General features: G+C 63.0%; 2 protein-coding genes across 10 annotated transcripts in view; one reads left to right on the plus strand and one right to left on the minus strand.

Moving 5' to 3' along the window:
* LIMS2 (LIM zinc finger domain containing 2) overlaps window positions 1-10,091 on the plus strand; it is a 44,074-nt gene extending 33,983 nt beyond the window's left edge. For 4 of the 9 annotated variants that reach the window (XM_025404829.1, XM_025404830.1, XM_025404828.1 and 1 more), the window contains 6 exons: window positions 5,550-5,699; window positions 6,429-6,579; window positions 7,658-7,750; window positions 8,308-8,356; window positions 8,481-8,556; window positions 9,141-10,091. In XM_025404829.1, the coding sequence (XP_025260614.1) occupies window positions 5,550-5,699; window positions 6,429-6,579; window positions 7,658-7,750; window positions 8,308-8,356; window positions 8,481-8,556; window positions 9,141-9,288 (667 nt within the window). In that variant the 3' untranslated portion in view covers window positions 9,289-10,091. Of the gene's footprint in view, window positions 1-349; window positions 569-4,513; window positions 4,550-5,073; window positions 5,130-5,549; window positions 5,700-6,428; window positions 6,580-7,657; window positions 7,751-8,307; window positions 8,357-8,480; window positions 8,557-9,140 lie in introns of those variants that run through there. The other 5 variants (XM_025404831.1, XM_025404832.1, XM_025404833.1 and 2 more) reach the window with 3 other exon arrangements.
* Window positions 10,092-10,772: 681 nt separating this feature from the next.
* The window catches only part of MYO7B (myosin VIIB), a 79,323-nt gene continuing 65,521 nt past the window's right edge, over window positions 10,773-24,574 (minus strand). Inside the window, exons 28-46 of the mRNA XM_025404793.1 lie at window positions 24,172-24,399; window positions 22,955-23,122; window positions 21,407-21,524; window positions 21,189-21,315; window positions 19,982-20,145; window positions 18,708-18,889; window positions 17,635-17,765; window positions 17,140-17,297; window positions 16,725-16,878; window positions 16,078-16,233; window positions 15,116-15,221; window positions 14,198-14,311; window positions 13,801-13,888; window positions 13,265-13,371; window positions 12,586-12,771; window positions 12,161-12,277; window positions 11,857-11,940; window positions 11,572-11,691; window positions 10,773-11,168 (exon numbers count right to left, since the gene is read on the minus strand). Of these exons, the coding sequence (XP_025260578.1) occupies window positions 11,067-11,168; window positions 11,572-11,691; window positions 11,857-11,940; window positions 12,161-12,277; window positions 12,586-12,771; window positions 13,265-13,371; window positions 13,801-13,888; window positions 14,198-14,311; window positions 15,116-15,221; window positions 16,078-16,233; window positions 16,725-16,878; window positions 17,140-17,297; window positions 17,635-17,765; window positions 18,708-18,889; window positions 19,982-20,145; window positions 21,189-21,315; window positions 21,407-21,524; window positions 22,955-23,122; window positions 24,172-24,399 (2,610 nt within the window). The 3' untranslated portion in view covers window positions 10,773-11,066. The remainder of the gene's footprint in view (window positions 11,169-11,571; window positions 11,692-11,856; window positions 11,941-12,160; window positions 12,278-12,585; window positions 12,772-13,264; window positions 13,372-13,800; window positions 13,889-14,197; window positions 14,312-15,115; window positions 15,222-16,077; window positions 16,234-16,724; window positions 16,879-17,139; window positions 17,298-17,634; window positions 17,766-18,707; window positions 18,890-19,981; window positions 20,146-21,188; window positions 21,316-21,406; window positions 21,525-22,954; window positions 23,123-24,171; window positions 24,400-24,574) is intronic.

Here is a 24,574-nt window from a genome sequence, read left to right on the forward strand (position 1 = left end):
ACTCCATCGGGCTGTCTCAGGATGCTGGTGGCATGGGGCAGAGAGGGCATGGTGACTGTTCACGGGCACAGCAGCCGCTTGAGGAGGAGGCTGGAGCCATCCTCACATAGAGGAGAAGCAGGCACGGTGGTGGCCCTAGCCCTAGGGAAGGGCAGGCCGTACCCTTCCTCAGGAGAGCGAGCGGCCAGCTGCTGTGGCCCTCACATGGAGGGTGAGGGCTGGCCCAAGCACCTGGCCATCAATGTCCTCAAGCAAAGGGGAGGGCAACTGCCTAATAATATTACCTTTTAGCTATTTCTTTAGGCAGGTCCCCCTACCTGAAAAGATTGCCCCGGCTTCAGAGTGTTTGAAGATGCCTGAAGTTCTAACACCAGAGATGGTTTCCTGCCACTTCCAGGAGCAGGGTCTGTTCTTAGTCCCATGTGGAGTTCCTCACGGGGACCCCATTCTCCAGGAATCCAGGTTCCACAGTCCTCTGACCTGGGCTGGATGGTCTCGGCTGGCACTTTCCCTAGAACTGCTAAAACCACAGTGCGGTGCGGGCGGAGAGCTGAGGGCCGAAGGCGGGGTGAGTGATCCTCGGGAGAGGGAGACAGGCTTGGCTGGAGCCCTGGGGAAGGGCTGAGGGCTCTGAAGGGGGCTGTGGAGGAGAGGTAAAAGGAGGGAGGGACACAGCCCTTGACAGGGCCTGTGAGGCAGGGGAGGACAGGGAGCAGGTGCCGGTGGGATGGCGGGGGCGGGGGGGCTGTGACTTTGAGGGTGTCATGTTGCACGTGCTGGGGGTGAGGACCCAGAAACTGGAGAAACAGGGCTCCAGGGCAGGTGCATGGGCAGGCAGAGAGGACAGCCCATGGGAGATGGGAAGGGCACACAGGTGTGCTGTTTTCAGGTTGGCAGGACAGGAGCAAGGTGTGTGCGGGGAGGCCCTGGAGACTGGAAGAGGAGAGGGGGCTCAGTGAGTGAGGGGCCCTTGTTAGAACCTGGGGGTGGGAAGGGGCCAAGGTGGGTGCCCTCCACCCTAGACTGTCCCTTGGGCCTGTACTGTGCCCCACTGTGCAGGCATCACCTGGCCCCAGGAGAGAGCAGCTCATAGGTACGACTGACCACTCTGCCTGGCATGGTGGGGGCCTGCCTATGCTGGCTCAAACCAGTTTTAGCCCCATTTTACAGATTAGGGAATCAAGGCGAGTGTCTGCTAACTTGCCCTAGGTCACTTGACCAGGGGACATTGGCCCTGGAGCTGGAAGTGAGACCAGGGAAACCCTGGTCCCCCGGGGGACTGCCTTGCCTCTGGAGACTGCCAGGGAGCTTCGGCCAGGGAGCCTCGGCCAGGGCAGGAGTGTGACTCAGTCTCAGAGCTTGCCATGGAGTTGTCTCCCAGGCTCAGCACCTCCTCCCGGCCCTGGGACCACTCCCTAATTTTAGGGGCCCGCGTGTGGAATGAGAATGTGCAGCCCCTTGCTCAAAAAGGAAGAGTTTCAAGACAGTGACAGCAGAATGTTACTGGGCTTGGGGCCCTGAGTGACAGCAGGGCTAGCATATCTCATGGCACTAGGTGGGCCTGTGGTGCCTCCTGCCTCCAGCCTGGGGGTCTCAGCCTGGGCACTGCCCTCCGCTTCCTGCCCCGGCCGAAGGGCGTGCACCTCGCTCTCTCTGGGACTGAGACTCACTCCATCTTAAACCGCTTCCTGGTTCGTTTCAGGTTTGCTGAGGTTTCTCCTCCCTTTCTGTCCCTCGTTTGAGGAGTTCTGATACTGGTTGCTGCAGTTTGGTCTGAGATGGGCCCCGCTTCACTCTCCATTGCCTTTTAGAAATGAACTTCAGCCTAGACTCACTGGTTCCTCACGGCTCACTGCTCAGATGGCCACTGAGCGGGTGTTCCGAAGAGGAAGGGGCGTGGAACGGGCCGGGGCCTGGGCAGTGTTGGGTCCCATGGCTGTGGGTGAGCTGAGCGTCTAGGACAGGTCTCAGGCCTCTGTGGAGGTGGCGGGTGGGCACGCGTGGCCTCAGGGAGGGCCTGTGGTAGCAGCAGCCATGGCCAGGTGGTGGCAGTTGCCTTTGCACTAGCGCCAGTCCATCCCTGGCCTGAACCCTCTCCCAGGCATCTGGCTCCTGTATGGGTCAAGGCTGTCTCATGGTTAGGGGCAGGGGTGCTGCCATTGCAGCCTGGACTGCGGGCAAGCCACTTCCCCTCTGCAAGCCCCCATCAGCGGGACAAAACACCGCTTTGTGGGCTGCTGTGAATTCAGACGGGTCAGCCTTCAATGCACAGGTCAGACCATCACCAAAGACATGGCACGAGACCGGCTGCTGCCCATCTCCCTGGGCAGGGTTCCCCACTGAGTATTTCCTCTGCTTAGCCCTGGGCTCCCAGCCCGCCGCACCCGGCCTGCCCCTTACCTCTAGCCGCTGGTCCAGGAGGAAGGGGCAGGGGTCTGTGGGGCAGCAGGTGATCTCCGCCCGTGGGTGTCGGTGGCAGAGGGCTCCGTGCCGCTGTGGGTGGAACGCTGGCTATTTAAGGAGAAGAAGGGAGACCACAGCCCCTCTGGCCCTGAAAGGCTGCTTCATTCCTGAGGGGTCCCTTGTGTGGCGGCCGCTCCTCTGGCTGCTGCCACCAGAGCGTGAATATTCTAGTGTGTCCCTAGCCCATGCCCCCCGCCCCCAGCTCGGCCACAGAGGCTGAGTGTGTGACTGTCTCAGAGACTCAGAGCAGGCGGGGGCTGGCTGGGGGGCTTAGGCTGGAGCTGAGGGACACAACAGGACGTTTCAGAAGGGGATGATTTCCTACTGATGGGGGGCAGGGAGGGGCCGGCTGCCATGGCAACAGGCGGCGCTCTCAGGCCTGCGCCCTCAGACAGCGGAGGGGGCCTGTGATCGGAGGGTGGGAGTCCGAGGAGGATTGCTCACTGAGTGAGAGGCGACTCTTTGAGGACACTTGCTGTAGGGTCCTTGTGTCCTGCCCCGTATAATGAGGCCCCATTTGGGCATGCCGAATAAATCATGGCCTTTATCTGGAGCGAGGCACAGCTGCAGGGGCCTCATAATGGGGCGCTGTCCTGCCCGTGGGGATGCGGCTCAGTTCAGGGGCCGGGTGCCCGCCGGTGCAGCTCCCCTTCGGCACGGGAGCCCGTGAATCCGACCGCTGGTCCCGGGGCTCCTCCCTGGCGTGGCTCTGGGCTGGGGTGCCTTTGAGTGCTGCCGGCGGCCGCCTCTGAGACTGAGTGAACAAAGTTCGTTTCTCTCTGTCTTTCTAAAAATGATACATCCAGCAACATGGGAAGCCAAATCGCCTTTCCTGGTTTCAAAAGACTTTAGATTTTGTTGTTTAAACATTGAAAACTGTATGTATGTGGCTAGTATTTCGGGGGCCGTATCTTAAATTTGTCTCTTCGCGTCACCCCGTGCAGCTGGGATTATTGCCCCATTTCACAGACAAGGAAACTGAGGCTCAGGCACATGAAGAAACTCACCCATCAGCCAACAGTAGGAAGCGACAGAGCCAGGATTTGAAGCCAAGGGCGTGTCCCTCCAGAACTTAGGCTTCGTGTGTGTGTGTGCGTTTTTTCTGCTGCATTTTGAATTTAGAATTCTTAGATTCGATCCTAATTCAATCTGAAAAATAATTCTGAAGGTCACCGTTAGATCTGGTGCTGTGATGTGGTCTGTCGAGAAGCTGTTTCCCATCTGGACTTCTACGAGAGAGAGATGGGCTTCCCAGTCTGTCTGGCCTGAGAGCCAGCCGGGTGCGAGGTGTCTGAGCCAGTGCACACGTCCCTTTCCTGTTGTGCCTGCAGGCGGCCGTCTGGAAGAATTGGCCCAGGCTGGTTGGAAAGATGGTGGCTTGAAGCTAACCACCCCGAGCAGGGCATTTCTGGGCTCACAGAGCTTCTGTTATGGGGGTGATCACTGTCGATGGCTTCAAGGGCATTGACTGTGGCGATGGCGTTTTCAGGCGTTGAGCTGATTTCTGTATCTTTGAAACAAGTAATTCCTCGCGGGTTGAGTGTGGTCCTGATGCTCTGGAGGAGTCACCAGCATGTGGAGTGTCGTCATGGGGCCGAGTCTGGGACAGAGGCACTGCAGGGGGCATTGGCTGGCCGCTATAGGTGCCAGGTGGGGCAGCTCAGCCCCAGACCTGCTGAGGAGGTGGCCTGGGGTTGGGGCTGGGGCACAGGTGTCTGGGCAAGGGTGGGCTTCAGGGATTGTGGTGATGAAGACTGCAGCCACAGGCCACAACTGCTTCCCATTCCTGGGGCGTAAGAGCCAGGGCCCTGGCCAGTGTGAAGGGGAGATGATGCCCACCGTGGCTCCCTTCCTCTCTTGCACAATCATTCATTCACCCAGGCATTCCATCGACTGACCCTGAGCTGCTGCCCCCTGCTGGGCACACGGGGTCTCAGGGAGGCACAGAGAGCCAGTCAGCAGCTTAGCAAGTGGAGGCTGGGCCTTTGCTTGAGCCCCTTGCCCTGCACACAGCTGATGAGGAGACACCCCAGGGCAGATGGAGCACAGTGCCTGTGCAGGATGGAGTCCAGGCCCAGCAGTGCAGGTCCTGGGGTCCAGGGAGGGATGTTGAATGGGCGGCCCTGGCATCTGGGGTCTGCCCACCATAACCTGGGTAGGGATCTTGGGTCTGAGATTGGATCTCTTCAGTATCCTCCCTGACCAGCCTGTCAGAGGGGCCAACACGGCGTCGGCAGCCGTGGAGGCTGGTGAGGGGTGGAGAGGGGTGGAGAGGGCCCCTGCGGCTGGGGAGCCTGGGAAGGGAGGCCTGGATGCAGCAGGAGCGCCAGAGAGAGATTCGGTGGCAGGTGGGAATGGGGGCCAGGGGTGTTGGATTGGGGCCTCTGTGTATCTTTATCTGGGGACTCTGAATCTAGATTCCTGCCACCTTTGAGGTCCAAGGAAACAGAAACCATGCTGCTTTGTCTCTTCGTTGAGAACACAGCTGTTGTCCAACACAGCAAGCAGCATCAGAAATTATTCTGAGGCCTTCACAAAAAGACTCTGTAATGACAGTTCCTGGGTTTGGGGACCTCCGTCTGATATAGCTGTGCTTGTCTTTGGAGACAGAAATCGCCTGTACGTGTTTGGGCCCTTCTTCATCCGGCAAACCCCGAAGGAAGGGGGTGAGTGGGCCTCCCAGGACACTCACTGGCCACTCTGCTGGGCAGAGTGACACTATAACTCGTGTGTGTTAAATACATTGGGAAAATAAACCAGTGTTTTCAGCAGATATCAATTAAGTGTGTACTGTATTCCGCAGCATGCCCTAGGCTTAGAGAAAGCAGAAAGAGGAAAAATACGATCCAGAGGCAGTGAACTTGAGCATCCTGGCGTCTTCTCTGCTGAGCCTGGGTTGCATTTCCAGGACACTCTTGTGGCCTTGTGACTGGGCAGCCTGCTTTTCTGTACCCTGGGCTGAGCCCCTTTGAAGCCCCCAGCTGCTCAGCGAAGTGGCAGGGGGTCTGGGGTCTCTTCTTTCGGAGGTGGCCGGGCTGTGTGGGAGTGGGGGGGGGGTCTGCCCCTAATGCCCCTGCCTCCCGCAGGCATCTCTGCCGGCCTTGCCACAACCGTGAGAAGGCCAAGGGCCTGGGCAAGTACATCTGCCAGCGGTGCCACCTGGTCATCGACGAGCAGCCCCTCATGTTCAGGAGCGACGCCTACCACCCTGACCACTTCAACTGCACGCACTGTGGGTAGGTGCACGGCCCGGCCCTGCAGTGCGGGCGGCGGGGAGCCAGGGCGGGCCCAGGGTCAGGGCGGTGGGGCCTCCACCTGGGGAAGTGTTGAGGCGGGAGAGGTGAGCAGGGTGGGCAGAGAGAGGGGTCCCAGGAGGGGGGCCGCAGGGCAGAAGTGGGCCAGGGGCCGGGAAGCGGCCATGGCAGGAAGCTGCTCTCTCCAGGGCTCTGTTCGGGGGGCACTTGAGACTCGGGAGGCAGGTGGGCTGGCCCTAGACTGCAGGCGAGAGTTGAGGGGGAGCAGCAGAAGGGACCCGGGGGCTAGCGGGGCGGGCAAGAGACCGGGAGTGGGCTTGGCGCTGGTGTTAGAGACAGGAGTTGCACAGGCAGCCCCTCCGCCCCTGTCCTCACCCACCCCCACCGTCCACTCCAGTCCTCTCCGTGCCTGTCCAGACACCCAGTCTGGTTTGGAGGAGGAGGAGGGGGCCCGAGAACAGACCTACTTCTCAGAGGCCTGGGTTCGGAACACAGGCCACTCTTCTGGGCTGTGCGGGAAGTGTGTGCTCCAGGGCCTGTCTGGGGCACAGGAAGTCTGCACAGAGCCCGGAGATCAGAGGGAGCTGCCGCCTCCGCTCTGCAGGCACAGAATGGGCCCCTCGGGGAGCCGCGCCCCGGGGTGGCGGCGCTGCTGGCATGACCCTGCAGAAGGGCATGGACGGCACCTGGGGGCTGCACGCTGTCTTCCAGGAAGGAGCTGACGGCTGAGGCCCGTGAGCTGAAGGGCGAGCTCTACTGCCTGCCCTGCCATGACAAGATGGGCGTCCCCATCTGCGGTGCCTGCCGCCGGCCCATCGAGGGCCGAGTGGTCAACGCGCTGGGCAAGCAGTGGCACGTGGAGGTGAGCCAGGCTGGCGGGCATGTGGCCTCAGGTTGGGGGTGCCCCAGCTCAGGGTCACGGTGAGAGCAGAGCCCTGAAGCCCCTCCACACTCCCAGCCCAGGCTGCGTGGCTGGCTCCCGGCGAGGCCCTTCCTCTGGGGCACTGCCCCTCCCTGTGCTCAGCCGGGGACACCAGCCTGCCCACGGGAGCCAGGAGACCCGAGTGCACACGCATGGTTAGGTAGCTGTGCCCACCTCTCCTCTTCCCCCTGCTGGCATTCTAAGAGACTCCAAGGTCAGGAGAAAACCTTGGGGGCAGTTTGCCCGGGGTGCCCTGGGGGTTGTGGTTGACAGAACCCACTATGTGGACAGCCCTGTGCAAACACGGAGTTGAAGAGTTCCTCAGGTGTGAGCACTGGGTCACCTGGAGTGCCCCCGCTGGGTGGTGGGCTCTCATGTTCTCATGGGTACACTGGGATCGGTGAGCCCACCACCTTCCCTGATGACCTGGCCAGCGCTGTGTCCAGAAGCTGTGTTGGGTGGCAGCTGGGGTGGGAGGCCATGCTGTCCTGCCCTGATGCAGCCTCCAGCCCCCAGCCCTCATCCTCACATGCAGATCGCTGGGGGAATGCAAGGCGCTGCTCAGTGACCCCAGGCTTGCAGGGGGTGCCTGCAGAGGCCCCACGTGGACAGGCTGGGCCGCCTCTGCCAGCGAGGGCCCACCATGCCACAGCACGGAGCTGGCACCTGACTCCTGGGGCTGAGGCTGCCCTCTGACCTCCTCCTGGGGGAGGCCAGACTGGGAGGGGATGGTGACTGGCAAGGTTCCCATCGGTGTCTTAGAGGAGGGGTGGGGTCTGCTGACCCCAGGGCATTCACAGAGGCGTCAGCCCTCTCTGTCCAGTGTGAATCCTGAAGGGCCTCCACCTGCCCAGACTCTGCTTCCTGTCCCCTTCTGTCACTGCTGCCTCCTGGGGCCACTGCTGTCCCCTGGAGTCACCACTGGCTCCTGGGGTCACTGTCGTCCCCGGGTCACCACTGTCCCTTGGGGTCACCGCTCTAGCCCTGATGCTGTCCGGCCCACCCTCTGTCCTCGCAGCACTTCGTCTGCGCCAAGTGTGAGAAGCCATTTCTGGGGCACCGGCACTATGAGAAGAAGGGCCTGGCCTACTGTGAGACTCACTACAACCAGGTGAGCCCGGCGCAGAGCCCTCAGGGACGCGGATCTGGAGGGGAGGCTGTGGGCACCCCCTCAGGAGCTCTGCCAGGTGCTGAGCCCAGGCCTGCACCCTCAGTCCTGGTTCCTGGCCTGGGGTCTCGAGACCCAAGCAGCTCTCTCAGCCTCAGTGTCTTCCTCTGAAGAATGTTCTGGGGCTGGTGTGAGGTCCTGGGCACACGGGGCTGACAGTGCCAGCAACCCCCTCCCTCCCTTGCTCTGGTACAGAAGGCGGCGGTGGGGGCGCTGATGGGATGCGGTCACCACCTGGGCCCACCTCCTTGCAGGACAGCAGCAGCCAGAGGAAAGGGGCCTTCTGGGGAGCAATGTCCCAGCTGGTTGTCCTTCCTGGGGCGGCGGGTGGTTCTAATGGGTTGCAGTGCCCTCAACCCAGTCTCGCAGCTGGGCCCTGGGAAGCAGGGCCTGGGAGATGCCTGAGAGGGGCCGTGTTGGAGGGCCAGGCCGACTGCATGATGGCCCTGGGCTAGGGTGTGACTGCCTGCAGCCGCTCTGACAGCCTGCTCGGCCCACAGCTCTTCGGGGACGTCTGCTACAACTGCAGCCATGTGATTGAAGGCGATGGTGAGGCCCTGTGTTCCCTCCCCCACCCCACCTGCTCTCCTGGGGCCTGGGTGCTGCAGCTGTGAGCCCAGCTGCGCCTGTGGCAGCCTAGCCAGCCCTGCTGAGTCACATGCTTCCCTCACAGTGGTGTCGGCCCTCAACAAGGCCTGGTGTGTGAGTTGCTTCTCCTGCTCCACCTGCAACAGCAAGCTCACCCTGAAGTGAGTCCTGTGATCGTGGGATGGGGCTCAGGGTGGAGGGGGCTCCTCTTAGCAGCCCTCCTGCACACCAGCTGGGTCTGGCCTGGGGATATGGTGGGGACAAGGGGCATCCCGGCCCCATACCGCCCAGTGAGATGGGGGCAGGTCCAGGGACCCCAGGGCACAGTGAGAGGAGGAGGAACACTCGTGCCTCCAACACACCTGCCAGAACCCTGGACTCTGGGGAGGGACGGGCGTTCCAGCCCAGGGAACAGCATAGGCAAAAGCAGCAGTGTCAGCTGCTCGTCCAGGAAGCCTCAAGGGGTGTGGGATGGCTGGAGCTGGGAGCGGAGAAATGGCGTCCAGGTTTCCAAGGGCCGTGGGGAGGCATAGAGGGTTCTGGGGTGTCCGAACCTGAGAGAAGCCTCTGGGAGGGAAGGGCAGCCTCAAGGCCCTTCTCATCCCTATGCTCGCTGGTCAGGTCCCCCTAGGGCCTGGCCTGCTGGCTGGGAGAGGCTGGTGTGGGGAGGCCCACTCCATGGTCACCTGTCTGGGTTTAAAGGGGTGGGCGTGGGGCTCTGCTGACAGCTCTGCTTCCTCCCCAGGAACAAGTTTGTGGAGTTCGACATGAAGCCCGTGTGTAAGAGGTGCTATGAGAAGTTCCCGCTGGAGCTGAAGAAGCGGCTGAAGAAGCTGTCGGAGCTGACCTCCCGCAAGGCCCAGCCCAAGGCCGCGGACCTCAACTCTGCCTGAAGGCCCCCCTGCATGGCCGCCTCTCGGCCCCCCCGCCTTCTCCCCTCCCGCTGTCCATGCTCAGCTCCCCCGGCCCGGTCCATCTGCGCCTTCCGCACCTTACCCTCCCCTTCTTCCTCATTGCCTCCTCCCTTCCTGTTCCCTCATCTCTGCCTTCCCCATGTCTCTCTTCTCCTTGGCTGTGGCTTCCCTCTGTGAGGCAGGAGCTAGGGAGTGGGAGCCTGTGACCCCACGTCTGACAGCCACGGCCACTTGTGCCCACAGCTTCCGCCCACAGACCTCCAGGGACAGGAGCAAATTGCACCACAGTTCCCTGCGTGGCCCAGGCTGGCCCTCCCCGGGTGGCTCGTGCTGTCCTGTGACAGCCCCTGCCCCAGAGCAGCCCCACTAAGTGCATGTGGCTCCTGGGCCACCCACAGCCAGGGCAGCCTGCTGGAGCCACAGGGCCAGGCAGATGGAGGCCTCTAGGAGCCACCTGCAATCCCTCTCCACTCATTCAACCAGTGGCACAGTGTCCCTGTGCCCACACTGAGCCAGCAAGTCCTGCTGTCCACACCCACAAGCTCCCTGGAGGGACAGGACCCACCTCCATCCCTCGGAGGGCCTTCCTGGAGTCCCACCTTGGCCACCCCCGCACCCAGCTTGGGGCTTGTGTTGAGCCTTTGGGTTGGGCCGGGGTCCAGGAGGCGGTGGGGTCGCAGGTGGCTTGTTAGCACCGCCAGGGAGGACGCTTCCTCTGCGGCCGGCGCAGACCTGGTGCTGGGCTCACGCTTGCACAATGAAGGCTTGTTCACACGACCACAGCAGCCTGCGTGGTTTGTGGCAGGGGTTGGGAGTGGAGGGGATGGCAGCGGCTGTGAACACACTGCTGCTGGGGCAGTTGAACAGAGGGACAGACAGCAGACAGACAGGCACGAGTTCAAGGGGCCCTAGCATCTATCCCAGGCCAGGCTGCCATAAGGGGTTGAAAACTAGCCCTGCCAGGACCTCACAAGCCTGGGTGGCCAGGTCCACATTAAGCTGTCCCAGTGGGCAGAGGAGGGGTGGGAAGGGACAGGACATGCCAGGGAGTGGGGGGAATCCAGGCCTCCAAGGTGCTATATCCAGCTCTGGCCACTGTCTGGGCACAAGCTGGCCTCAGCATGAAGCCAGCAGCCAGAGAGCCGCACCTCCACCCCGGCCTCCTGGGTGTCGCGGGTGGCGGGTGGCGGGTGGGGACGACAGAAGGTGTGAGGAGGGGCCTGGGAGGAGGACTCTCCCATGAGTGCCCCTCCCCAGTCTGAGAAACAGGAAGGAAGGGAGGGGGAGGAAGGAAGCAGAAAGAGGGAGGGATGAAGTCATTCCTGGAGAATGCAGCTGCCCTCTCAGTTCCCTGGGAAAGTCGCAAGGCATTTTGCTTTCCCTGCGGCTCTCTGCGGGCCAGAGCCTCCCAGGCCCCATGTCCACCTCGTGCCACACCCTGCCCCCTCAGACACACTCGCTTCTCCTGCCCCAGGGGTTTTTACTGAACATTCTGGTGGACTGGGGTTGCGGGGGGGTCCTCTCAGCCATGCACCAACAGCCTGGGGGTCCGAGACTCCCGACCCACGCTGGGTCTTCTCACCTCCATATGCAGCGCCCAGTACAGAGGGGGCCACCTGCGGGGCTGAGTGGGCTCGTATGGGGGGCAGCATGGAAGGCTGCCTGCCGAGGACAGGCCCTGGGCTGAGAGGGCCTGGGAAGGTGCTGCCAGGCTGGAGGTTGACAGGGTGCCTGAGCAGACACGCCAGCATCCGCTGCTAGGCACTGGCCAGGGCTGGGGCCTTGGAGCCCCACTGCTTGTTCATGGCACTCAGGAGCTGCTGCACATATGAGGTCAGCAGGTCGTCCATCTTGTAGCCCTAGACAGGGGACAGGGTGGGTCAGAGGTTGTGGGTGCAGAGGGCAGGTGGGGGTCCTGGACTCAGGGACCACCTTCTCTTCCTCAGCACCCAGCGGTGCAGGGCATGGAGAAAGGGCAGGTGGGCTCCTGCCATTGGCACCGTCATTTCTGCCTGCCCTGCTGGGGCTAGGTCTCCCTCCCGCCTCAGAACGGGCCAAGGGTGCAGGGGCTCCTGCCTGGCCTTGCCATCTTGGCTGCTGGTCCTGGGGATGCACCCAGTCCCCCTCCAGGTCTGCTGGCCCCGCCTGGGCCCTGTGACTAAGCCCTCTTAATGAGCCACTTGAAAGGGGTGAGGGTGGGGAACCCAGTCTCCAGCCGCTCCATCCTGTGCATCCTGGCTGGGAGAAGGGACCGGCGCTCACCAGGGAGGTCTCGCACAGCAGGCGGCTGCCACGGCCCAGGTTCCCCAGCACCATGTGGAAGTAGGTGCTGCCGCTGCTCCAGCTGGAGATCTTGGTGAAGGGATAGGTGGTGAGCAGGTCCTGGGGGCAGAGAGGGTGGGTGGGCAGGGTGCCTCCAGAGCCCGTGGGCTGTGTGTGTTAGGGGACAGGAGAGAGGCACGACACACCGCAGAGGTGACTGCAGCCCCACCTGCACGGGTCCCTGGACTTGGTGGCCCCCAGCCCCTCCGGAGGCCCGGCAGCTACCTTGGTCTTGGGGTGGATGAGCAGAACCCCATGTCGGTTGATGGCGATGAGGATGATGTCCGGGTAGGAGGGCTCCGAGGTTTGCTGGGAGGGAGGGACACAGCGGTCATAGTCCAGCCCAGGAGGCCAGGCTGCACCTCCCAGGAGCTCACCTAGGCCACGTGCACATACACACACACGCCCACACCCTCCAGCCTCGTGGCCAGTCCCACCCAAGATGTGTGCTGGTTGATGCTGGGCCTGCCGGGGCAGAGCTGAGCAGAGCCTGCCTGGGCAGGAGGCCCGGGCGTGGGGCAAGGCCTACCTTCACCTCAAAGAAGGCAGACCCGAAGGTGGGCCAGCGGCAGATCCACTTCAGGAAGGCCACCTTGGCCTCCTCTACTGTCTTGTCCTTGTGCTTGTCATAGGCCAGAAGGATGCTCTGGGGAACAGGAGGGCCAGTAAGGGCCTGGGTGCCGAGGCCCCGCAAAGCCCTGGTGGGGGCAGCACCTGCCTACCCCAGGGCAGTACAGTGGGGTGGGGTGGGGTGGGGAGGGGAGGGACGCAGCGCGGGACAGTCTCGGTGGCGCCGTGGACAGCGTGGGAAGGCGTGGTGTGTGCAGAGCCAGCCCACCCTCCACACCACCTGTGTGCACCCATGTGGTCTTGGAGCCCAGGCAGGGCGTGGCACTGGGGCAGGATCAGGGAGGAGCAGCAGCCCAGGAACCCTTCCCCAGCCCCGTGAGGGACCTTTTTCCACTCCTCCGAGGACATCAGGCGTGTGAGGTCCTTGGGCACCAGTTCCCTCAGGATCTTGGGGACACTAGCCAGCTGGGACCGGTCGTTGTTGAACTGGGCCTTGTAGATGAGGCCTGCCAGGTGGATGGCGTCCTCCCGCGAACACTTGTGGAACCCGCGCAGGTACTTGGGCAGCTCCTGGGTGGTGGACACACTGGGCATGCTGGGTCTCCAGCCGCGACCCACATGCCCCCAACCTCTTTCCCGCTCGGATGGTGGGGACCTGGGGCTTAGCCCACTCCATCCAGGACGGACTGAGCAGGGTAGAGTGTCAGGCCAGGGGAATGACCCTGAGTCAGGGCAGGCCCCCTGACATCTGCGTGGAGGTGATGGCCTTGCTCCACCCATGTGGTTGGCCCTGCAGGCCATGGCCACTGTTCCATGGGCCACAGGACCCTCTGTCCCACCCTCCCCAAGTCATGCTGCAGGTGCCAGTGCAGTCACTGTCCCCAAACACTGTTGCCCTCTGCTCCTGGTTCCAGAGCCCTCAGGGGCTTGGTCTGCCCACCACATGGGCTGGTACCCAGGGCTGAGGCTGGTCCTGCCCTGGCCTGCTGGCTTCTACAGCCTCAGAACAGGTGTGGGAGGATGGGGGTGGCCCCGGTGGCCACCAGGGCAGCCTGCCCAGTACCTGGTGGTAATGGAGTATGGTGTCCGAATTCACATCCTTCCCCGGGGTGACGTTGAGCCACAGTTTCCGCATGAAGTACACCTGGTAGGGGAGCATCACGGGGGCCCCTGGGCGAGGGCCAGCAGTGGGCACCAAGCCTGGCCCAGCAGGTGCACCAGCCCTGACCCCCTGGCACCCCCACACTGCGCCTGCCACCTCCCTGCCTGGAAAGCCTCCACCCTTCTTCCTCCCCAGTCCCCCACGTTTTCCTCAGCCTTCAAGATGAGTGTGGAGGCTGCCTTCTCCAGGAATGTTCCTGGACTCCCACCCCCAGCCCATGGGGGTCATGCCCCTCAGCCCTGGGGCATCCTTCATTACCCCGTGGTGCAGCCACCGGTTCCTGCCTGAGCTGGGAGGGCCTGGTTGTCCCCACAACCCAGGGACACACAGGAAGGAATGGATGGATGGATGAATGGGCACGGGCCACACGGAGGCCGACGGTGCCCCCTCACCCCACCCAGCCACACCCTCGCCCAGCTCCACAGAGGCCTCCTCACCTTCTTTCTGGGGCTTGTTCTTCTTCACCCAGTCAGACACCTGCCTCAGGGAATCGAAGAAGTAGTCTCCCTCCTTCTGGCTGATGACCTGGGGAGGGGAAGGTGCAGGGACGGTGGGGGCTGCCAGAGGACTGTCCTCCTGAGAGGGCCCTGCCGGGCTCTGGTCCACTGGCCGCCTACGGCCTGGGTGCTGCGCTGGAGTCGGCTGTGCGTGGGCTTTCGGCGTGTGGAGCTGGCTCTGCTCCGGGACCCCACCTACCTCTGTCCCGGCAGCCCTGGCTGTGCAGCCTGGTCCAGCATGGGTGCCCCTGGCAGGCGGAGGCCTCCACCAGGCAGCACCTAGGATCCCGCTCACTGCCCGCCCGCCCACCATCTGCCCAGCCCCAGCGCAGCTCACCTTGTCTGCAATCTTGATGAAGAGACTGCAGCCCTCCCAGGAGGCCAGCTGCAGCCTGGTGGCAATGCTGTCACACACATCCCGCACCCGTGTGTTGGCAACCACCTCCAGCATCTGGACAGAGAGGCGGCTGGTGAGGCCCGGGGCCTGGCGAGGGGCCAGCACAGCCCAGGATGAGCCTTCCTAGCCTGGACCTTTGCTCCTTCATGAAACCTGGCTTGGATGTGGTCTGCCCTGAGCAGAACAGGCCTCCCTTCCAGAACCCTGGCCAGAGGCTCACGTTGTTTAGTCCCAGCGTTCGTTGCCCTGGGGCCCTGGAGGCCTGGCCTTCTGACTCGCCTTCAGAGCCCATAGCCAGACTGTGGGAACTTCCTGTTACTGGGACCCGAATGTCCCCAAGACCAAAAAGACCACCCTGCTGTTGGAGAGGGCGTGAGGCGACACTGCCCACCTTGGCCTCAGCCCGCTTGTCTTTGCTGCCCCTGGTGAAGGCCTCTGTGTCACGGCTGGGTCCTGGTGGTCTCCCACCTGTCCCCTGTCCCCTTTTTCCCCCAGCAGCCATGGCAGGCTCTGTGCACAAGGCACACACAGTGGGGATACCTGCTCTCCCACACCCCAGCTGGTCAGAAGCCCCTAGGAGCCCTCAGGTCCTGGGACTCACCCTTGCTGCCCACCCCTCTGTCCTCTCCCCCGTGTCCTGGGCCTGGATCCCCCAACTCATACCTTGGGACTGGCCTGACTTCCAAAGGGCAGGCGGGGCCTGCGTCCCACGGGGAGGGGGCAGGAGACCGGTGAGGATAGGACAGCCCTAGAAAAGGCTCTCCGGGGTTCCCAAGGAGCAGGCTGGGCCAGGAGGGAGGGTGCCCCATGGCCTTCGGAGGCCTGAGATCTGCCGTGCAGGCCAGAGCAGGGCCTCACCTCGCTGGTGTCATTGGGGAGGTAGACCTTGTGGCAGATGCGGGAGATGTTCTGCTCCGCGGCCTCCACCTCCACCTGGTGCGGGGGCTGCTTCCGGGGCCCTGTCCTGAGGGGCACAGCGCGTGCTGCAGATGCCACCCCCACCCTCATCCTCACCCATGCCCCAACCCCAACGCGGGCCCTAAACCATGTGCCAGAAACAAAAGAAAAATGACCCCAGTGACCATCACCAGGGTGGTTCCAGCCCCTCGCACATCCCAGGGCTGCCCCTGGCTCGCACGCAGCCTCAGAGGCAGCGATGCCGCAGCTGTGCCCGAAAGCCTGGGCCACACATGGGAAGGGCCAGGCCAGGGGCTCCTGGGGAGGCGCCAGTGGGTGAGGCTGGCCGTGTTCTTGTTCTCACACAATAGGGGCATCGGGCAGGGGCCAGGGACTCTGGCAGGGCCTCTATGGGGCGCCCGCCTCCCTCTGTGGCCATGGCTGCCACTGAAATCAGCCACTCCCACAGTCAACCTGCCCTCCTCATGGCCACAGGAGGCTATGCAGAGGAAGCAGGAGCGGTGGGGGAGAGCAAAGACGGCCAAGGAAGAGCTTCCCAGCTGTGGGCGGATGAGGGAGGCTGCATGGACTTGGAAGGACGGGCCTCTAACCTCAGCCTTGAGGGCCTGGGCTGGGGCATCCAGGTCCCCCTCTATCCCCCAGGCAGTGCCTCTGTGCCACCGCCGGGCAGTGGTGGGGCAGGGGAGCTGGTGGCTATGACTGAGCCTTCTCTCCACCCTCCTGGGCCTCACCCTCCACCCTCTTCTCTGGCAGCTTGGGGCCCAATCCTGCCTCCCAAGCTGACGCTGGCTTCTGGAGAGTCCTCCCGGGACCGTGAGCTCCTGGAGGGCTGGCCACGCCCCACAGCATCGCAGGGCTGTGGGCCCAGGGTCAACGCTGGGGGCTGGAGGCACTCGGCTCACCTGAGGACCCTCTGGATGCGGCGGCCGCAGTCGGGGGCCAGCAGCTTCCCCCTCCGGGTGTCGATGAACTTTTGGGCATGGGGCAGGAGCCCCTTGCTGGGCGGAAAGAGACCAGTGCAGAGCCACAGCAGCTGCCAGCCCCGCTCCTCGCTGTGCCTGGAAGATGGCGTTTGTCAGTGGGGAAGGGCTCCTCAGGGGGCCCAGGCCAGGCAGGCACCTTGGGGAGCAGGGACAGATATGAGAACTACCTGAGGTCTAGAGGGCCCGAGGGGAAGGGCACCAGCCAAGCTGCACCATGCCAGCTGTGCCCAGCTGCCTGATGCCACGGGCTTTTGCACTCTCAAAATGGGGGTGGGTGGGCATTGCACCCATTTTGTGGAAGAGGACACTGAAGCCCACAGAGGCCATGGCCTGCCAGGTCACACGCACGGGGTGGGAGCAGGCAGGGCCGTCCTCTCCTGCTCTGACCGCCCCTAGGACATCAGCAGAGCAGACCAAGGGCCCCAGCCCTTCCCACCACTGATGCAGGTGCCCAGGCAGGGGTTCCGCCGCCACGAGCTGCGGTGTCCCCTGAGCCTCGGTCTGGCCTCAGGGGCTGGGATGAGGACTGAGGGTGACAGCGCGGGCCAGCCGCCGCCCCAGCAGACCTGTTGGAGTTGTGCGTCAGCTGCTTCAGGAGCTGGCAGTAGACCTCGTCCTGCAGGGCCGGGTGCTGCAGGGCCAGCGTGAAGATCTGGTCGGTGAGCTCCAGGCTGGGCCGGGCCTGCCGAGAGGGGTAGTCGCCCATGTACCGGAGGATGGGTGTGGCTGTCAAGGAGCACGGTGCTGGGCCGGCCCCACGCTGACCACAGACTGGGGATAGATGCTGACCCTGACCTAGGCCCCTTGCCGACCCCTGACCCCAGCCCTGCGGTGAGCCACGTGTGGGCTCTGTCCCACCACTCTGGGTTTCTCAGACCTCCTGGGCTCTTCTGCCCTAGAGCACAGCTGTAGGGCCAGGAGCTGCCGGGTGCCTCTGCCCTGGGGTTGACAAGGCGCAGGCAGGCTGGTGGGGAAGGATATCGACAAAGATCTGGCAGGCGATGTCCCAGAGGTCAACGTTGGCGTGGACTCGCTTGAGCAGCGGCTGTCGCAGTGGCTCGGAGGAATAGGCCCACAGGTGGCCGCGGGCACGGGCCAGGGGCAGCACGGCCATGCTCACTGTATCCTTCTCTGGAGCCCTGTGAGTCAGAGGCTGGCATGAGGCCTGCCCTGTGGCCTTCTCTGTCCCACGCCTCTCTGTCCTCTGACACCCCTGGGTGGCTGTGGGAGGGCGAGAGCACCCCACCCTGCCGCAAGCCCCTCCTGACTCCCCTGGCCTGGGGAGGCCAGGCAGGCTCCACATGGGTGGCGTGGCCTCTCTGCAGCCCTCGGTGGGTGCAATGAGGTGGAGCGGGGCTGGGAGCGGGGGTGCAACGGGGCGGGGCGGGGCGGGGGGGGCTGGGAGCAGGGGTGCAATGGGGCGGGGTGGGACTGGGAATGGGGGTGCAATGAGACGGAGCGGGGCTTGGGGGGCACCTGAAGAACTCGTAGGAGAACTCCTCCAGGGTGTGCGGCTTTTCCTTGGGTGGCTCCTCGGGACGTGGCTCTGCGAGCTGCCCCTCCTGAGCCGCCAGTTTCCTCTTCTCTGGTGACATGGTGAGCAAGCTCTGGAGGGGGCACAGGCCTGTGGGTGCCCAGGAGCCACCGCCCATGAGGCCCTTCCTGCAGGCTCCTCCCAGCCCGGCGGCCTCAGTGACTTGGGAGAGGCCAGGCCCAGGGCTGGACAGGCCAGGGCTCACCCACACCCATCACCTGCCGTGTGACCCAGGACCGTGACTCTGCTTCTCGGTGCCTCTCTCCTTTCCCTCGGGAGGATGAGTGCCAATGGCTGTGGCACCCACATCACCTGTTCTGGGGGCCACGGCACTCTGGTTTCTCAGACCCCCAGCTCCCCTTTTCCATGGGGCCCCCTCTCACCCCAGCCCTACCTTCCTGGTCTGCCACCAACTTCAGGCCTCAGCACAAATGTCCCTCCCTCAGGGATGCCTTCCCAGACAGGGTGAGCTCCCCACCCTATTATTTATCCCTCTCCTTGGTGGCACTTTACACAGTTGCCATCCAGGCATCATTATCTGCCCAAATGTCTGCCCTGAGCGTGGAGCTGCTATTGTGCCCAGACTCATACCACAGGCACAGGGCACATACTCGGCACTCGGTACGTCCATGTTGCAATGCCTGCCGTTCCTGCCTCCCGAGAGCCTGGTCTTGGCTGGGGTGGGTGGTTCCCTTGTGCGGGGAGAGGCTTGGGCCCCCTTGGGTCAGAGTGTAAATGAGGCAGAGAAAGATTGGGTTTGTCCCCAGGACACACCCATGATGGAAGAGGGAGGGAACACCCATTTATTGAGCGCCTACTAAGTACCAAGAGCTGGGCTGGCTGGCACTGCACATGCACCTTGCCACAAGAATGGTTGAGGGCTGCCCAGGTGGCCCTCCTGGTCTCTGCTAGGTGGGCTGCAGGGCCTGAACTAGGCCTCCTGACTAGGCATCCCAGGACCGCTCCACCCTGCCCTCGGGTACCCAGGCTGAGGACAAGGGAGCGTGCCAGTTACCAGCAGCTGTGCCGAGGGCTTAGTGACCGTGGGGATGGTGTAGAGGCAGGCCGTGGGCACCAGCCCCGTCTTGCCTGTCCTGTCGTTCTGGCCGAGGGTCCAGTTCTCAGAGGCCAGCAGCCCCTGCTTCTTTGTCAGGACCAACAGGTCCCCCTTCTTGAAGGCCAGGAGGGTGGCGTCATCTGTAAGGGTAGGGAGGCTGCCATTTGCTGAGGGCTCTGCAGGGGCCAGAGGCTGTGCTGGCATTTTGGGGGTCATCTCCCTTGACAGATGAAACAGAGGCACAGAGTGATGGGCAGAAGACCACTCCAAGAGTGAGCAATGGTGGGACTGGAACCTCAAGGGCCTCAGACGGCTGTCACCTGCTACAGCTGCACAGGCACAGAGCCCAGGGTGGGCGGGCGCTCGAGAGCTCTGACTGCAGCCCTAGCCCTGGGAGACCCTCGGAAGACTGACCAGGAGCCAGGGATGAGGGAGGGGAGGATGCACAGGCTGGCAGTCCCCACGCCTGGCCTGAGTGCTGCCTGCCTCTCTAGCCCGCTTCCTCATCTGGAATTTGGAGATGGCAATCCTCTTTCCCTCGTGCGGCGGCCGTGAGTACTGAATGGGGCAACAGGGCAGCACATCTCAGCTGACGTTTCTCACTGCCCAAAGACCCCACGCACAGCCTCTTCTGCTGCATCCCAACCAGCACCCCTTTCTGAAGCCTCTGCACTAACTGCACCACCCACTGCCCATGACTGCCCCGCCAGCAGCCTGGGCCAGCAGGGGTCCTGGGGCTTTGTTATGCTCCCCCACAGCCCACAGACACAGCCCAGCTCGCTGGAGTGCTGGCTTGCAGGAGAGCTGCGGCCAAGAACTAGGCTCCCACCCCCTTGAGCTGTGTGACCCTGGGCGAGCTACCTCCGTCTCTGGGCCTCTGGCCTCGTGCCTGTAAAATGGGATAATAGGGTGCTTCTGCAGCAGTGCACTGTGGGGATGGTGTTCAAAGCTTCCCTGGGCTGGAGGCTGGCCCCTCTCGGTGCTTTTGCAGCCGTGCAGCGCTGAGCATGGCTGGCCTTGCAGGGCTGGAGACCACCTCCTTTAGCCCCTCATTTTGTAGAAGAGGAAGCAGTGGCTGAGAGAAGGTAGGGCCTGGTCTAAAGCTGCCCCCACAGAGCTTTGGGGCCCGCCCTCCCTCTGCTTGCCTTGTGGCTGCCGTGTGTGGAGATGAGCACGCCGCCTCCCTACAGACCCCACGCGTAGCCCTCCCCCGACCCCACCCAGTCTGGCACCTGTGGCCTTCCTGTCCTGCAGGGCCATGGCGAACACGGACCTCTCCTTCAGGCCCTCCAGGAACAGGGCCACCAGCTCAGCGATGGCCACGCTGCTGGGCGACACAAACTCGTACTCCTCATGCATGGTGGAGAGCAGCAGCCTCTGCCTGCCCTGGGCCTCCCTGGACACAAAGGGCAGCGTGACCAGGAGCCCCCTCCACCTCCCCGTGATCCAGCCCCTCAACAGCCTCAGGAGGTGGGACTGGGGGTCCTGGGTCACAGATGAGGACACAGAGCTGCTCTACCAGGGCCAGGACCAGGCCAGACACCACTGTGGGTCTGGACAAATGAAGGACGGCGGGGCACAGGGTCCCTCAGAGGCTGCAAGTGGTGCAGCCCGTGTGTGGGGTCGGCTCTGGGCAGATAATGAGGTGGCCGGTGTGCAGGGACACCACAGGGACGCTGCAAAGATCAGAGCTGAGCTGAGTCGGCGGCTCTGCCATGTGCTAACTCTGAGCCACCTAGTCTCGGCGTGCCACAGTTTACTCATCTGCAGAACGGGTGATGCTGTCAGGACTTCGTGGCATACAGGAAAGTACCCAGCACAGACAGCCTCAGTGAGCGGTGGCCAGTGGGGAGTGGTGGCCACTGTACACCTGGCACAGCCCAGAGATGCGTGTGCCACTCTGTCGTGTGCTTTAACCAAGGGGCACTCTGGCAGGGCTTGGGTGGGACTTCCCAGAAGGCATGAAAAAGTTCCCAGTCAACGAGAGCCATGGAGACCCCTGGGAGTGGGGGTCAGCCCCAGCCTAAGAGGCCCCCCTGCCCTGCCCCGTGCCACACCAGGCACTGTCCCTTGCCGCTGTCCCAGACAATCTGTACCCTCCAGGCCACCAGTTCTCGTCCATGACAAAGAAAGGAGCCTTCTAAATAAGTGCACACCAGAGGCTGCACGCTTCTGTGCCCTTTCCGGGTGGATCTGGGTTTCAAAGAGAAGCTGCGAGTGCAACCGTGATGCTCCAACGGAGTACTTCGTGGGCAGTGCAGCCTGGTGCGGGAGGGTGGGGCTCCCAAGTACAGAGGGCATCGTATACGTTGATTCTTGTCCCACCCCGGCCTGTCACCCGGGAGTGCACACTGCCCCTCTCCCCATCTCTCCCTGAGCCCCCAGATGCATCAATCCAAGGACTCAGGGTGTGAGGAGATCTTCCCTCAGGGGCCCCACCTGTTGGCAACCAGACCCATGACCTCTGGGAAAGAGAGCTCCAGCAGCGTCTTCTCCCGCTGGTCCAGGAAGCAAAGCCCCTTCCAGTTAACAGCCAAGATCAGCTGCGTCTTGGGCAGGCGGGGGCCTGGCCAGGAGAGACGGCAATGTGAAGGCTGCATGGGATCCCTGGGTGCCCAGCCCATACCCGCTCCCCGCCCCCCGTCAGATGCCATTACCTGAGAGTGTGGTGACTTCAAAGAGCCGGGAGAAGAGCAGCGGCCACTGCAGGCGGGCGGCGTCCACCACCTGCTCTCGCACGGCCAGTGGTGTGGCTTGCCTCTCAGCGTATGGGGCCTGAGAGGGGGATCCTGGATGTCACGTCCATCACCTGCCTCCCCAGTGAATCCCTCACCCAGTGCTCAGGGTAAAAGAGTTGGTGGATCCTTCTGAGAAGCCTCTACTTAAAGCGAGGCCAGTGCCTGGAGACGGATCCTGCAGGGAGGGACCTGGGACGTCCCCAGGGACTGGCGCAGCCCTATTTTTTTTTCTTTCTTTTTTGAGACAGAGTCTCGCTCTGTCACCCAGGCTGGAGTGCAGTGGTGCGATCTCGGCTCACTGCAAGCTCCGCCTCCCGAGTTCAAGCAATTCTCCCGCCTCAGACTCCCGAGTAGCTGGGACTACAGGCTCGTGCCACTGCGCCTGGCTAATTTCTGTAGTTTTAGTAGAGACGGGGTTTTGCCATGTTGGCCAGGCTGGTCTCAAACTCCTGACCTCAGGTGATCCCCGTCTTGGCTTCCCAAAGTGCTGGGATTACAGGCATGAGCCACCGTGCTGCCCTATTCTACCTGGGAGGGGTGTGGGGACCCGTTAGGAGGAGGGAGGAAAGCCGTTCCCTGTCCCCTCATTAGCATCTGTAGGGCGGGGCTGCGCTAGCTGTGGAAGGCGCTGTCTGTGTGCCCCAGCCCAGGCTCGCTCTTGCCCGCCTATGCCTTGTGGGTCTGTGACTCGCTCTGTGCAGGAGGGCATCCTGCTCCGAGTCTGTGTCCCGGGCGCTTCTCTCTTCTTCTCTGGAGCTCTGCTTTGTCTCTGGGGGCCTCTCTCAGGGACCACCTCTAGTTCCTTGTCTTCCAGTTTCCTTCCTTCCTCTTTCCTGATTCCCTGCCTTCACCCGTTCCTCTCCCCAGCACCACTGTGCTGTGTCCATCAGCGACCATAATATCCAACCGAACTTTCTTTTCACTGTTTGTTTAATACAGTGTTATTTCTTTAAAAAGTGGCTACTATTCATATACTGACTTTGGGAATGTAATAAATGCATCAAATCTGAAGGGTGATCTGAAAATATTCGACATGTATCAAATGTTTAGAATGTCCATACACTCTGGCCTGGGGGGTTCCCATGCACCCAGCGAGGGGATGCTAAGGCTCAGGGGCAGGCAGAGGGGCCCCCAAGGCCATGGCATGGTCAGCAGTCAGCCACTGCGGGTGCCCTCTCGTGCCGAGAGGCCAGGGCCTGGCCAGACACTGCAGTGCAGACCAGCACAGGGACCCATCCAAGATGCCAGCTTGGAAGGAAGAAGGTGGCATGGGCCTGTGACAGAGAGCTGAACTGAGTGGACTGCTTAAACTTGAAGGGACGAGGCTCTACATAACTGTCAAGCTGAAGCTTGTTGTTCCCCGGGGGTGGGGACTGTGCGGAGGGAATCCATCCCTCTGTACACCACAAGCCCCCACCGCCTGAAGGAGAGCCCTCGGCTGGGTGCCTGAGCGGCATGCAAGCTGACCTTGGCGCAGGCGGCAGTGACGAGGCTCGCCCACCTGTCTGGGGGCTTGGTCCTGTACAGCCTGTGGGGGATGCAGCTGGGCAGCAGCTCCTGGACAGCCTTGCTCTCCGCTGAGGCGCCGAGCTGTACGTAGCAGTGCCGGGCCAGCAGCTCCACCAGCTCTTCCTCCTGCACAGCACAGGGCACCCACGGGGACGAGTGAGAGGAGGAAGGGCTCACCCTTCCCCAGGATGCCCCTGACCCGTGGCAGAGCTCCTGCCCCAGCACAGGGGAGCTAACCTGCAGCTCAGGCAGGACCTTCCCCCTCCCTGCGTGCCCTGACTGGGTAACCATGCAGGCCGGGAATCCCAGAGGCCTCGGCCCGAGCCCCACAGGCCCTCTGCCTGAGGACAGCGGCTGCTGTTCAGTGCTGGGATGAACCCCGGCAGGGTTGCTCTGAGGGGCAAGGTCCTTCCCCATCGGAGCTCCAGTCCTCGCTTGTCAAGAGAGACCAGCGGCCACCCCTGTGAGTTTCTGCCGGGGCTCAGCTGGACGGGACCCAAGGAGCCCCTTCCCGCTGGAAGACCAAAGCCTCGCGGAGCCTGGTGTCCCGTCACTCCCTGCCCACGCCTCTTCCACGTGGGCTTCCTGCGCTGCCGTGGCCGCCTCCCATGGGTCCCCGAACAGCATCTTCCTGACTCGGCACAAGGAGGTTGTCTGCTGCCCCCAGAACTTCAGGGGCACAATCACTCTTCTTTCTCACAATCACTCTACAACCGAGCTCCCGGTACTCTCTGCACAGTCCAGGTGACAGCCCCTCCCGAGCCCCCCAGTCAGATGAGGGCCCGAGGCTCAGCAGTGACAGGACTCTCCAAGCTCACAATGCCAAGAAGAGGGGGAGGTAGGCCTCAGGCATTAGGGCTCCAAGGCCACGTTCTCGACCACCAGGTCTCACTGCCCCATAAACAGAGCGGGAGCGGTGAGGCCAGGCAGGCCTGGGTCCTCTGGGACCTGCTGCCGGAACCACGGACCCCGGAGGCTTAGACAAACCTGTGGCCTAAGGGAGGAGGAAACACAGGCTGGGCCTGGAAGGGACCTGCACCCTTGTGACCCCCTTTCCTGGCCCCCGTTCCTCTGCCCTTGGCCTCCTGCCCCTCCGCCTTCTACCTGGCCTCAGAAGCCAGTTGGGTGCCTCCTGATGGCAAAGCCCAGGGTGGCCCTGGCTCTCAGCCCCTCACCTTCTCGAAGCTGTATTCGCCAGACCAGACTCCGTGCAGGACTTGGCGGTAAATGAGCTCAGTGCTAACGGGGTCCTCCCGGGAGTCGTGCCAGGGGGCGAAGAATTCCTTCCGGAAGTAGATGCGCCAGGGTGACTGGCGCTGGCTCTCACCCCTCTCCTGGGCCAGCTGCTCACACTGGGCGATGGCATCCATGACGTGGTCACGCCCGCTGCCCAGGGACCAGAACTGAGGCCAGAGTCGGGGAGCGGGGGTTAGCAGCTGTTGCATGTTCCACCCCGTGGGGATGCCCACCCCACGGGGATGCCCACTGTCAGCATGTGCAGGTGGAGGACAGGGCCTGGGGCCCTTGGAGCCCAGCACGGGCTGAGTGGACACTGCTGAGCCCATGTAGACAACTGAA

This window comes from Theropithecus gelada, chromosome 12 (assembly GCF_003255815.1).
Source record: "Theropithecus gelada isolate Dixy chromosome 12, Tgel_1.0, whole genome shotgun sequence".
Taxonomy (NCBI): domain Eukaryota; kingdom Metazoa; phylum Chordata; class Mammalia; order Primates; family Cercopithecidae; genus Theropithecus; species Theropithecus gelada.